At 35.7% G+C, this 14,753-nt stretch overlaps 1 protein-coding gene across 14 annotated transcripts in view; it reads right to left on the reverse strand.

Annotated features, from left to right (window-relative positions):
* mast4 (microtubule associated serine/threonine kinase family member 4) overlaps positions 1-14,753 on the reverse strand; it is a 175,922-nt gene that overhangs the window by 129,225 nt on the left and 31,944 nt on the right. For all 14 annotated transcript variants that reach the window (XR_015491844.1, XM_087254214.1, XM_087254213.1 and 11 more), the window contains exon 2: positions 2,686-2,842. Coding sequence is in view for 13 of the 14 variants with exons in the window: in XM_087254214.1 (XP_087110340.1) it covers positions 2,686-2,842 (157 nt within the window). In the remaining variant the exon portion in view is untranslated. The remainder of the gene's footprint in view (positions 1-2,685; positions 2,843-14,753) is intronic.

Genomic DNA, 14,753 nt, shown 5'->3' on the forward strand with positions numbered 1-14,753 from the left:
CAAGTTTCTATTTTTATGATTTATGGTGTATGGCACTCAAGTGTTTTCAGTGCAAAAAACAAAACAAAACAAAATAATAATATTTGATAAAATCTAAAGAATTCAATGGAGTTCTTGAATCCTTAATGAAACAACAGGGATTGTGTAAGGCCATGACAAAAGCTTTACCACTGCGTTCCTTTCAATTAATTTGATTAAAGAACAATATGAGATGATTACAAGAAATACAAAATGCATTCAAATCTATTATAAATGTTTAAGTGTTTTCTGGATTTCTTATGTACTTTACATATTACGGAGCAGTTGTGTGTCCTCTCATGTTAACTACAGTAAAATAAATATTGTCTCCCTGGCAACTAGCAAAACTTCAAACAAATAAAGCAACTGAAGTGAGTTACAAATATACCGTAAACGGACAATAAATCATAACTGAATCATTATGCAACAAAAAATCATATAGACTAAGACTGACAAGGACAAAGCAATTTGCAATGTTTAGTCGATAAAAGGTGAGAAATTATTCTTTTTTTTCCTTTTAAATAGAAACTTTTTATATTTTCTTCTCATAGAAACACACTTTTAGTTTGGCTATACTCCTATACGGTAGTTTCCCAGACAACCCATTGGTAACCTGTATTTATGTTTGTGGGCTCTACATGGTCAAAGAACCAGGTCAAAAAACAGGATACGTAGGAGGAAAATTGTGATTCCTGCTCACTAGTCATCATCCACAGAACTAAGGAAATGCCAAGTAGACACCCTCAGCACATTTCTACATGTTCCCTACGATATATATCTGATACATCACTCCAGATAAGAAGGAACAGCAAGCAAAAAACATATGCAACAGAATGTAAAATGTTGAAAATGGTAAAAAAAAAAAGTCCTGAAAACAGTATGTTATAGTTATACAACAATTTACATTTAAAGTACTAATTTGGCCAACCAAAAACACATTTTAATATACATTATTATTCCTGAACTGAACAAAGAGCAATATTTAAAATATATATATATATTTTGACTTGAAAAAGAATAGTTTTTATAATATTATTTATTATTTAAAAATAAAAATATTATTAGCACTTTAACAGAAAGTTAACAGAATTTAAGTGGATTGAACATTTTCTGTAATTGTGTTGTTGCAGCTCATTTTAAATAAGTAGTTTAAACAAGCAGCAAAAATAGATATTTTGATTGTATATTACAAAAAGACAAATACTGTCTCTTCAATACGACTGAACAGCAGCACATTCTGTCAAAATTTATTTATTAATTTATTTATTGGTTCTTTAATATGAACTAAAATGAAACAGTCGTAGGATTTGACCATCCCACTAGGTGTCTATTTTTATGACTTTTCAGTGCAAAAAACCCCAAAACAAAACAAAAACAAAATATTTATAATAATAATATTACAACAGAGTTCTTGAATCCCCAATAAAACAGCAGCTATTGTGTATGATAATTTTTAAAAGATATATAAAAAATTGGGCGTCACGTTGGCGCAGTGGGTAGCACAATCAGCTCACAGCAAGAAGGTTGCTGGTTCGAGCCTCGGCTGGTTCACTTGGTATGTTTGTGTGGAGTTTGCATGTTCTCCCCTATTTCGCGTGGGTTTCCTCCGGTTTCTCCCACAAGTCCAAAGACAAGTGGTACAGGTGAATTGGGTAAGTTAAATTGGTCATAGTGTATGTGTGTAAAAGAGTGTGTCTGGGTGTTTCCCAGTGTTGGGGGTTGCAGCAGGAAGGGCATCCGAAGCGTAAAACATATGCTGGATAAGTTGTCGGTTCACTCCGCTGTGGCGACCCCTGATTAATAAAAGAACTAAGCCGAAAAGAAAATGAATAAATAAATGTTTAAGATTTATTGATAAAAATAGCAAAGATATATTTAAAATATTAATAGCATATTAGGAGCATTTTTATGAAGGAATAATAAAATAATAATAATAGTTAAACAAATAAACACTTAAAATACAAATTTGATAGGAATACAATTTATTAAAGCATTTGCGATTTACATATTTCACCTTTCTGTACAGCGTTTTAAGTTGGATCCTTTGTGCTTTTGATGAAAACTGAATGTAAAGACATTTATATAGGGTTTTAAGTATTGCCACGGCATGAGGTATACTTCTTAATTGTTTTATTTATTTTTTATTATTTTTTTATTTTATTTTTTTTTTTTGATGAGGCAAAATTAGCTATTTACATCAGTAGGAAAAAATATAAAACATTATGTCAAAGTGTTAATTGAAATTAAGTTTAAAAAAAGCATAATATTGAAATGCTGTGGTGTTTTCAAGCAGCTTTGTGCTCTGTTTTTGATGGGATTCCCATGATTTCCTTATATTTTATTAGGTTAATGTACATGTATGTATAGTCACAAAAATAATTGTTAATTTATATTTTTTCAAAATGTCTTTTATCCATTTCTGTCTAATTTGATTATAATTTAGGTAAGATTAGGGTAATTAAAGTAAAAAATAAAAAATAAAAAAACACTGCTTATATGTGATGGACTCTTAATCAGAGTACTGTCTTAAATCACATTAATATCTGATTATTGGTGTCCATGTAAATGTACTCACTGATTACTTGGTACAACCATTTGGTTTCCAGGAAAAAAAAAAAAAAAAAAAAGTATTCCCACAATATGATCTTACAAAAGGCAGGGTGTTACCTGTAAGAGCGCCCCCTAGACTTCCCCTCCGGTGCTGTCTGCCATCTTCACTGAGTTGTCTTTTGAATTTCAGTGCTAAACTGGAGCCAAGAGAAGAAACCTCTGGGTTGCTGAACTTGCGGAAGGACACGGAGGGGGGAAAGAGGATATTATCCGGCTGGAAGAAAGAGAAGATCAACATGAAGTTCAATCTGGCAATCATTACAGGAATAGGAGTGTTTACAACAGATGTAACACAGGGCTGCATATCAAGTACTGACAAACCTTTACATTTATCATTATTTAATAGCTTGCATTGGTTCTAAGACGTTCTTCCTGTATTCAGCTAACACTGCTGTTATTTTGTTAAACTGTTAAATACCTGCCAATGTAATTTTACATTGACTAAATTTTCAACCTTAACATCTGATACTGTTAAATCCCCCACCGTGTTATCGCTGTAATTGTTGTTTTATTTATATAAATGCCATGTTATATAACCAACTATTTCCTCCACTTTCAGTTAATTTCTGGCTACCCTTTCACCCCTTCCAGCTCACAATGAACAAAACAAGCTTTTTTCTCTTTCTCTCGTGCAGATGAAACATTTGCATGCAGGCACATCTAAGGGCTTTTTCCACCTCAAGTGATTATATGTTAAATAGAAACATTGTTGGAGAAATCAAAGACAACTGTTTATAAAGAATGTAGATTGGGCAGAATCTAAATAAATCTGTTACTGCAATATGGTATAGAGTGATTATTAAACTGCAAAATATGCAATTTAACAATAAATGTAATCTGCATGGCAATGTTCATCTCACTTGCACACGAGCATCTCATGATCTTCTAAATTGGCATTGGTTCAATTAAAATTGGTTAAATTTTGCATAACTAATGCATTGTAATATGCACTGATTGTCTTTAACCTTCGTGTCGTGTTCACATCCTTACCCTTTACTTTAGTGTTCCAGGTCAAAATTGACCTGTTTGTTTTAACTGCTTTTCTATTAGCACAAAACCTATTTTTAACACCAAATTTTCATTTAACATTCTTTAGCTGTGAACAATGTCTCGAAGTAGTGTTTAAAATGAATTTATAGAATTAGATATAAAATAACTGCAGTGAAAATACAAATAGGCACTGAAAATGTTTAGAAAAAAACGATTAACGATTGATGACAGAAATCAAAAAAATTTGTTTTGTTACTAATAGACAGCTCAGTAAAAAAACTATCACAGGGTCTGACCAAAGACCATCTGAATGTTTTATCAGCCAGCAAAGCACAAACAAAATAGTGTCCTTTCCTGTGTACTGAGTGCTCGAATTTTCATTCAGTGCTTCAATTGGAATGTTATTAGTGTACTAATATAAGGAATAGTGACTGAGGGTATAGACGGTGAGCATGGAAAAAGAACTAACACTAGTTATACTTTGGTCATTTTTGAACGAGATGCTAATGGTCTAATCCAATAAAATAATTTATGCTAAGCTAAGCTACAAGTGCTCCTGCTAGACCCAGAGATAGGTTGAAGGAAGATTGGCAGAACGAAAGAAACAAACAAAGAAAGAAAAAAAGCAACACAAACAAATGGGTTCACATAACAGACACTTGTCTAGTCTGTGTAAAGATATGATACATTGTTTTATCAAGAAGTTGATTCATAATAGAGGATCCAACGCTATATCATGGCAACTCATAACTTATTGATTTAGTGGCTAATCCATATGAATTCGTACGATCTTATTTATACAGTACAATTTAGTATGATCTGCTTATTTGAATGCCATACCTCCTTTTAAAAATCGTATACTTTCATACGACTTGTACTAATTAGCCACCAAACTGACAAAACGTAAAATAGTTACGCTTCTTTGTAAGATCAGGCTGGAGGATTGACACATAAGTGAGGAAAAGAGAAGTGTACCTGCAAAAGACATTGTTCAGTCTGAAATGTGAGTGAGTGAGTGAGTGAGTGAGTGAGTGAGTGAGTGAGTGAGTGAGTGAGTGAGTGAGTGAGTGAGTGAGTGAGTGGGTGAGTGGGTGAGTGGGTGAGTGGGTGAGTGGGTGAGTGAGTGGGTGAGTGAGTGGGTGAGTGGGTGAGTGGGTGAATGGGTGAGTGAGTGAGTGAGTGAGTGAGTGAGTGAGTGGGTGAATGGGTGGGTGAGTGAGTGAGTGAGTGAGTGAGTGAGTGAGTGAGTGAGTGAGTGAGTGAGTGGGTGAGTGGGTGGGTGAGTGGGTGGGTGGGTGAGTGAGTCAGCGAGTGAGTTGGGGTAGTGTGTATGGGGATGTTTTCTGTCTGATGGATGAATATAGTCTGAATACCCACACTTTTGACCGGGAACACCACAGGTGTAACAAGGTTGATTAAAACACTCAAAATTCAATGAAAGAAGTGATTATCACTTTTATATGTTCAAATGCATAATGTGGAGGATATAATAAAGTCTTGAGGTCTTATGTAAAACACAATATTTATTGGTGTTTTAAGTTGTAAATCGGTCAGATTTGACCCGAACACAACAGGGAGTTTAAAAATGTAAAGAGAAGCAACTGCACTCTGGAAAATACATGTAGTCAAGTAAACACACAAAAAGACACATTAATGGTATGTTTCACCTGAAAATTAAGGCTTAACTCAGCCTTTCACTTGTTTAAAACATATTTGTGTTGAAGTTACTTTAAAGAATGAAACTTAAAATATTAAAACCACATGAAGGACAGTAAATGATGAGCTATTTTTCATTTAAGTAAACTATGCACTAAAACTATGCACTAAATTCTGAAAAAAGAAAAAAACAGCATGCGTGTAAATGTGAAGATTATATGCATAAAGTGTGTTGACTGATGCAGTTTGGAATTGGTAAAAACGGATCAGAACTACAGGGGTTGGACAATTAAATGGAAACACTGACCAATTTAGTGTTGGACGTTTGCCTGAAAATTCAAAATTCATTGACTGCACATTCCACCAGTAAGAGCAGAATGTGAAGGTTTAATTAGTAGAGTAACAGCCCATTTTTTCAGGTATTCAGGGTCATTTCAGCATACCACCTAGAGGGACAAACCAAATCCCTCAGGAATAACTGGGGACACAAGTGGACGCTATCTGAAAGGGATGCTAACACAGATTGTATCCAAAAAACAAAACCACAGCTGCCAACTCACTGCAGAATGAAATGTGCAACTCAACTCTCCTGTTTCCACCAAAACTTGTAGTTTGGAGCTTCACAAGGTCAATATACATGAATGGGCTGCTATAGCCAAACCTGTAATCACTCATGACAATGACAAACTGTTAGTTTCAACGGTGCCAAATCTTGTATTGTTCTTTGATGAGTCTATCTTCACTGTCTTTTTCACATCCGGAAGAGTTACGATAGGGAAAAGCCCCAAAGAAATGTATTGTACCACCCAGATTGTTTTATGCCCAGACTGAAGCATGGGGTGTATCAGTGATGATTTGGGCTGCAACATTATGGCATTCCCTAGGCCCAATACCTGTGCTAGATGGGCTCGTCACTATTAAGGACTAACAAAAAATTTTGTAGCATCATGTGCATACAATGGTTAAAACATTGTATCCTGAAGAGGATGTCATGTATCAGGATGATAATACACCTGGGAAGACAAAGCGGTTTATTGAACATGAAAGTGACGTTGAACATATTTCATAGCCTGCAGTCACCAGATCTAAATATTATTGAGCCAAATTGGGGTGTTTCGGAGGAGCTAGTGAAGAAACATTTCTTCCACCAGAATCGTGTAGTGACCTGGCCACTCCTTTGCAAGAAGAATGGTGCAAAATGCCCCTGGCCACTGTGGAGGACTTATATCTGTCATTGCCATGACTAAATGATGCTGTATTGACTGTAAAATAAGTCCCTACACTATACTAATGTTTTTGCATGCACTGAAAAGTTCCACTTATACTATAAGGAATTAAAATACAGAACAACTATCCCATTGCTGCTTTAATAAACACTACACCATGTCAACTGACAAAACATTATTTCGTTCCATTGTCAAACAAGTTATAAAGCCTCATGTGAAGCTGAGGAGCTACTCGCTGAGAAACAATGGAATAGTAGAGGAAGAGGTTCCTCCCCACGAATATAAACAAATGGAGGCCCTGTGAGTTCTCTAACTGGAAATGAACTCCCTCTGCTTTGAGGAAAATGATTCATGATATACACTTTTCTGCAATGGTCCACACAAATGAAAACCCAACGGAAAACTAAACCCATGTAAGAGGACCTAGGTCTTTAGGGAAACACCATTAAGCCACTAAACCATATGGGAAAACACATGAGGTCATCTCCTCCTGGGACAAGTAAACTTCACGTGACATATCACATTCCTATGCTGGTCAATAAACATTTCAATAAGGCAGGTTTCCCTCCTAAAACTCAGAGACAATACACAGTTGTAGTATTAAGTATTTCAAAACCTACAGAGTTTTTGCAAAAGTGATTCAGAACCTAAGAGGGAGTGTAAGTCTAGCAACACAAATCAGTGTAATTTAAGTACTTGTAATTTTTAGTTATTATTGGTTTAATTCTGCACACTAATAATTATTGTGTTTATGACCCTGGTTTAATTAGAATAGGTCTTGTATACCTGGACAAGCTGTCAGGCTTATCTCAAAGGCACTTTAAGGACCAATTTGTTACACTTCTTATTATAAAACAAATGTTTTTGTTGCATTTTTAAATTTGTGCATTTATCTAAACTAACACGGTATGGGCCTTGGTGTTGCTAAGGTCATGGTTTTTATTGTGTTTAGTTAGTTTTAGTGTTAGTGTTGCATATATAATTAAACATATCACTTCTGGCTTATACATTTGACTATACCACAACTGGACAGCAAAAACAGTCATAAAAAGTAAATGTTTTCAGGAAGTTTCCGCTACATTGCATTACACTACAATTTTAAATACACAGAGGGGTCAATCACCTAAATTAAAACCTAAAGAACCTGGCATCAATAGGCAATAGGCATAGTTTTTACTACTTCCCTATAGAACAAAAATAAATGTGCACAGTTTTTTCTCATTAAAACTTTGGTACTGTTTTCAGAATATAGAGGCCATGGTTACACTTACTATCATTCCAAATTCTGTGGTTTGTGGAGAGACAAAGTTCACTGAAATGGTTTACTTTAAGTGTAATACCCCTGACACAACACTCCTCCACATACTAGACCACAGCATTCTGATACCTCTAGCAAAAGAAACATAAAATGAGATATACTAATGCAGAAACAACAGATTTCCAGTGGTGTAAAGTAACAAATTACAAATACTCAAACTATTGTCATTATTAAAAATAGTAATTTACGGTGCTTTCACATCTGTAGTTCACTTCATTTGGTCTGGATCAAGGGCAATAAATGATACATTGTAACATTTTCTGCCATCTTTGGGTCGTTTTCACACCACACTGCTGGCTTTGGTCCGAACCAGTTAAAACATTTACATTTACATTTACATTTAGTCATTTAGCAGACGCTTTTATCCAAAGCGACTTACAAATGAGGACAAGGAAGCAATTTACACAACTAAGAGCAACAATGAATAAGTACTAAAGGCAAGTTTCAGGTCTGTAAAGTCTAAGAAGGGAAGTGTTAGTAGTTTTTTTTTTTTTTTTTTGTACAATTAGTGTGATATTCAAAGAGGCAATTGCAGATTAGGAAGTGAAGTGGAGACTAAATAGTTGAGTTTTTAGTCGTTTCTTGAAAATAGCGAGTGACTCTGCTGTTCTGATGCAGTTAGGGAGTTCATTCCACCAACTGGGCAGATTGAGCGTGAGCGTTCGCGAAAGTGATTTTTTCCCTCTTTGGGATGGAACCACGAGGCGACGTTCATTCACAGAACGCAAGTTTCTGGAGGGCACATAGATCTGCAGAAGTGAGTGCAGATAAGAAGGTGCTAGGCCAGAAGTCACTTTGTAGGCAAACATCAGAGTTTTGAATTTGATGCGAGCAGCAACTGGCAGCCAGTGCAAACGGACTAGCAGCGGAGTGACATGTGCTCGTTTAGGTTCATTGAAGACAACCCGTGCTGCTGCATTCTGGAGCAGTTGAAGAGGCTTGATAGAGTTAGCTGGAAGCCCAGCTAGTAGAGAGTTGCAGTAATCCAGTTTGGAGAGAACAAGAGCTTGAACAAGGAGTTGAGCTGCATGTTCAGATAAGAAGGGTCGGATCTTTCTGATGTTATAGAGTGCAAATCTGCACGATCGAGTAGTTCTAGAAATGTGGTCAGAGAAGTTTAGTTGGTCATCAATCGTTACTCCAAGGCTTTTCACCATTTTGGATGCAGTAATGGTTGCCCCATCCATCTGGATTGAAAAGTTATGGTGTAGAGTCGGGTTGGCAGAAACTACAAGCATTTCCGTTTTTGCGAGGTTCAGCTGAAGATGATGATCTTTCATCCAGTGTGAAATATCCAACAGGCAGGCTGAGATACGAGCTGGAACGGAGGGATCATCAGGATGAAAAGAGAGGTATAGCTGGGTGTCATCAGCATAGCAGTGGTAGGAGAATCCATGTCTCTGGATGACTGGTCCTAGAGATGATGTGTAGATGGAGAAGAGAAGTGGCCCAAGAACAGAGCCTTGAGGTACCCCAGTGTTTAGATGCTGTAGGTTGGACACCTCTCCCCTCCAAGACACCCTGAATGACCTGTCAGAGAGGTAAGATCTGAACCATTGTATAACAGTGCCCGCAACGCCCAGTGACTCAAGCGTAGATAGCAGGATCTGGTGGTTGACAGTGTCAAAAGCAGCTGACAAGTCCAGCAAAAAAAAAAAAACAAACCAAAATGCACTCATCTGACAAAATCCACATCTCTCATTGGCCAGATGTTGTTGAACATATTTCCTAACTTGTTTATTGATTGGTTAGAATTCACGTGCGGGAAAATATCAATGAACTCCCGCAAGTACACAAATTTTCCATTTGGGTACATTTTTAGTGCAGTATAGGTACTTTTACTCCACTACTATCCTACAGCCTGCAGTCATTATTTTTTCTTGTCAATGGGGATTCGAGAAATCATCCTGTGATTCGTGTCCAGTCAAAATTCGCACACAGAATGTAAATCGTATGATCAGGCCTATGTGCCCAACGTCCAACCTAAAATCAACCAAATTTAGACCTCTAATGATGTTACAGCTTGACGTTGTGTGAACGTTACCACTATAACGTCTATCAGATGTTGGGTTTTGGTTGCCATACCTGACGAATAAATGTCAGTATTTGACATTGGTTTAAGATGTTGGCTCGATGTAGGATTTTGGTCACTTTCTAACACAACCTAAAATCAACCAAATATCAATGTCATTTGACATTGTTATTTAACATCGAAATAACATTGTCCTTAGATGCTTGCTAGACTTGCATTTTGGTTACCTGACATCACTACCTAAATCTAACCTAATATTAACATCTTATGACGTTGTGTGCCTGTGCAGGGCAATAACTAAATTCATTACACAATGTTATGTTTACACCCATCCACAAATTACATGTAAATGTATCAGCTTTTTACAACATTACACTACTACTTGACTACTTACTACTCTTGAATACTTCTGAAAGGGCTACTTTTTATTCATACTTTGAGTAATATTTATAACAGATACTTTTACTCGCAATACATTTTTGGGCAAGTAATGATACTTTTACTTGAGCATGATTTTTCAGTATTCTTTCTACCATTGCTGATTTCAGAAAGAGGTTCTTTATTAGGGAATTATTATACAAGGAGGACCTGGGATCAAAACATTGCTTAAGACCTAAAGAATAAGCCAACCAAGCAACTCAAATGTGGATAAATCTTTAGAAACTATTTTAGTTATGCTGGGAGAAAGGCTCTTCACATTCTGATAGTGATCATTAAATGGTTCAAATTGATTTACATGTATTTTAATATTCTGTGGAACATTTAGTAGGACCAAGAAAAGTTTATCCAACCGAAACATGAGTACAAACATTATAATAGACTGTCCTCCTTCCTGTCTGCCAAAATATGTAATTGCATACTGCTGTGCACCTTGTTTGTGCAGAAACGATTACATCATGGGCACATTCAAGGATGCAGTTCAGACAGAGAATGTCAGGTAAACATCAACATCCTCCTTCATTTTCTAAGTTTGGTATTGTAATTATTAACTATCAAGTTGATGTATTGTAGTGATGTTGTCTAATGTTTGTTCCTGCATTCAGAAGGTGTGCCTTTGAATGGAGATTTACAGGGTGGGACGTACAGTAGGCTTGCAGTGCTATTAGGCTAACATTAGCATTTTTCTATGGTCTCTTTAAATGCACTTTTACAGAGCTCCCAATACTGTGAAAATGCTCGTATTAATTAAATGCATATTGAGAAGTAAAATCATGTGTATAGTTTCTGGGCAACTTAACTTTCACACACAGCTCATCATCCTGCCCCAAATACATCTGTCAAAGTCCTCAGGAAGACATGTCAAGGTGAGCTCTAGCAGGAGGAAATGTGCCTCACAGCCAAATTTCCACAAAAAAGGAAAGCTTGCAGCTAGTATTTCCATCACATCCAACCTAAAAAGACTTAACTTTGTGTCAAGTTTATGAAAAGTTTAATTATTCTGAATTTCGATGAAGTGCTATGAGGCATACCCATTGAAAGGCATTTTTTTAATGGTTCATTAAAATCAACCTCCTCGAGCAATCTGGCTTTATGCCCATGTGCTGACAGCAGAACCAAAGCATCTCGCTAGTTCACGGAAATACTCTTCCAAAAACAGCCCAGAGGTATGATGCATAAACGCTGTTTTGCTTTTGGACTGCGGTTTCGGTCTAGCAATGTGTGACAAAGACTGATTCTTATAAAAATGTTATAATGAATAAATAATAAAGCTTCAGGAACAGTTTATAACCGCTTCAACCAGGGGCCAAATCTCAAAAAGCGCACAACATAATTACATTTTTGGTACATTAAAACTTCGCAGAGTATACTGCCCATAAGGCCACACTGGAGTTTATACAATTCCAATCTGCTTGCTTGTAGAGAAACACATTTCATGCACAGTGACTGGGACAACTTCACACACTGTACAGTAGACCACAACATTGTTATCTCCAGCCAAAAATGTGATATAATTCTACATACAGTACACAAAGGTTTGTATTCAAAACAATTTTTTTTGTGTTTGACCGATTTTATAATAACTACAAAAGGACATCTTACATGACTTTGGCTCCTTTATATTACATTATATTACATAGCATTACATTATTTTATATTATATTATACTATATAGTATGATTGGGCCTATTAATTAGTTGAAAAACTAAACTAAAATAAATGCAGCAAATGAATAAATAAATAAATAAATAAATAAATAAATAAATAAATAAATAAATAAAAAGTTTTAATACTTGTAAATTTAAACCTTTTAACTTAAAATGTTTGATTATTTTATTTTCTATTTGACAATCTGAAAATCAACAAGGCGTTTACAAGAAACACACAATACTAACTAAACTAAGCCGCATGACTTCATAATCTAGTATAACGCTTACAGCAAACAAAAACTGTGGCCACAGAATGCAGGAGCTCATATTGCATTACTCACTGCTTGTGTTGATGGGGAAGTCATTTTTACCCTGAAGCCTACTGGACACAAAATAAGATAACATCCCTTTATGACTGACCATAAATACTGAAGGTAACCCTTAACTGTTCACTTCCAAAAGTTTCTTTATCTCAACTGTTCATGTTATAAAATACCCATCATGCATTTGGGCAGTGTGTAGAGCACACACTATGACTAACACTTGCAGTATAATGAATGTGGCCAAGCGAGAGTAACTTTATAGTAACATTTTATTATGTCTCTGTTCTGAGACTATAAACAAAGTCATTTCTCAGAAAGATGTGACATCACAGCTATTTCAAAGTTCATTTAGAGATTGTGTTAAGTTTAAAGCTTTAAAACATTTTTCTCTGAAACAGTCTTCTTTAGAACCTTTACAACAAAACCACCTGGGATTTATGTCTTTGTTCAGTAGGATTTTAAATAAACAGATATGAAGTGTTACATAATTACAGCATAACTCAAGGAGATAAATCAGACCTGAACTCTCTAAGAGGATTAAAGGTGTGCATCAGTAAAACATCCACATAAACCATCCATTCTTGCAGACCGACTTTCTATGAAGAAGATATTTTCACTCACTCATTTTCCTTCAGCTTAGTCCCTGATTTCTCAGGGTTTGCCACAGCGGAATGAACCGCCAATTACCCATACACTCAAAGGCCACTTTATTAGGTACACCTCTCCAACAGCTCAACACTAATTTCTAATCGGCCAATCACATGGCAGCAACTAAATGCATTTAGGCATGCAGACATGGTCAAGACGATTTGCTGCAGATTAAACCAAGCATCAGAATAGGGAAAAAAGGTGATTTAAGTAACTTAATGGCATGGCATGGCATGGTTGTTGGTGCCAGACAGGTATTTCAGAAACTGCTGATCTACTGGAATTTTTGAGCATAACCATCTCAGAGAACGGTCCGAAAAAGAGAAAATTTCCATTGAGTGACAGTTCTGCAGGTATGTCTTGTTGATGCCAGAGGTCAGAGGAGAATGGCCAGACTGGTTCCAGATGATAGAAAGGCTCTCAAATAACCACTTTTTACTCAAATAACCACTTGTCACAGCAATTCAAACATTGGGGCAGATGGGTTAAAGCAGAAGACCACATGGGGTGCCACTTCTGTCAGCTAAGAACAGGAAACTGGGGCTACAATTGAAACAGGCTCACCAAAATTGGTCAATATCAGATTGGAAAAATGTGGCCTGCTCTGATGAGTCTCGATTACTGCTGCAACATTTGAATGGTAGGGTCAGAATTTGGTGTCAACAACATGAATGCATGGATCCATCCAACCTGGTATCAACAGTTCAAGCTGGTGGTGGTGGTGTAATGGTGTGGGGGATATTTTATTGACACACTTTCGGCCCATTAGTACCAAATGGGCATTGTGACAATGCCACAGCCTACCTGAGTATTGTTGCTAACCATTGTCCATTGCTTTATGACGACAGTGTACCCATCTTTTGATGGATATTTTTAGCATGATAGCATGCCATGGCATAAAGCATGAATCATTTCACACAGCACTAAAACTAAACTAACTCATGAAGCCCAAGTGGTGTAAAACAAGCATCATACAGAAATATTAAAAACCTTTTTTTTATATTCATGTTAATAAGAAATGTTTCTTGGGAAATCATGAAATTACATCAATGCTTTCCTGCATTTCTGCCAAAACAAATACTGCATTGTATTAATTAGTATAATAGATATAATATAATAGTATAATAGTATAATAGTATAGTATTGGATTAGTATAATAGAAATGCTTACAAACATAAATTAGAAAAATTCCAATCTATTGAAGTATATACCATAATATTTTCTCAAAACTTCAATGTGGCATTTCTCTCATAGTAATTTCCAATATAATCATGCTGATTTCAGTTTATTTTAAGAGCAGTTCCTGATTTCTGAAACCCAGGAAGGTTCAGGAAATGTTTAACAAATTGTAATAATCTACAAAACACCAATCTTTTAAAAACATTCACTTTGATATGTTAACTGCTAAAATGCCATAAATCAGTGAGTCATTTTTGTTTCTATACAACAAGATGCATCAAACTAAACAGAAAAAAAGAAAAAAAAATGAATAAAAAAAAAAATCTAAATTAAAAAGACTCAATTAAAATTGTGTATTTAATGAAAACAAGAGCGGTGCTTGTTTGTATAATCACACACCTCTGTATTGTCTTAGATCTATTTTTTTTATTCTAAAGTTTTACTATAAAAATGTTGCTTTGCAAAATAACTGTTTTAATATAATAATTGTACAGAACAACAACAGTCTTCATAAAACTGCAGTTGCAGCTGTTTCTGTGCCCACCAGCACACTTTTGATTGTGTCCACAAAGCATGTGGTGTTCAATTCTGCAAGAATAGCTGAAATAAAATCTTGATCTGGAGTCTGGACTACTCTTAGCACAGGGATAATGATATAACAGAAGC

The sequence above is a fragment of the Danio rerio genome, chromosome 5 (genome assembly GCF_052040795.2).
Source record: "Danio rerio strain M-AB ecotype USA chromosome 5, GRCz13ab, whole genome shotgun sequence".
In the NCBI taxonomy this organism is placed as follows: Eukaryota; Metazoa; Chordata; class Actinopteri; order Cypriniformes; family Danionidae; genus Danio; species Danio rerio.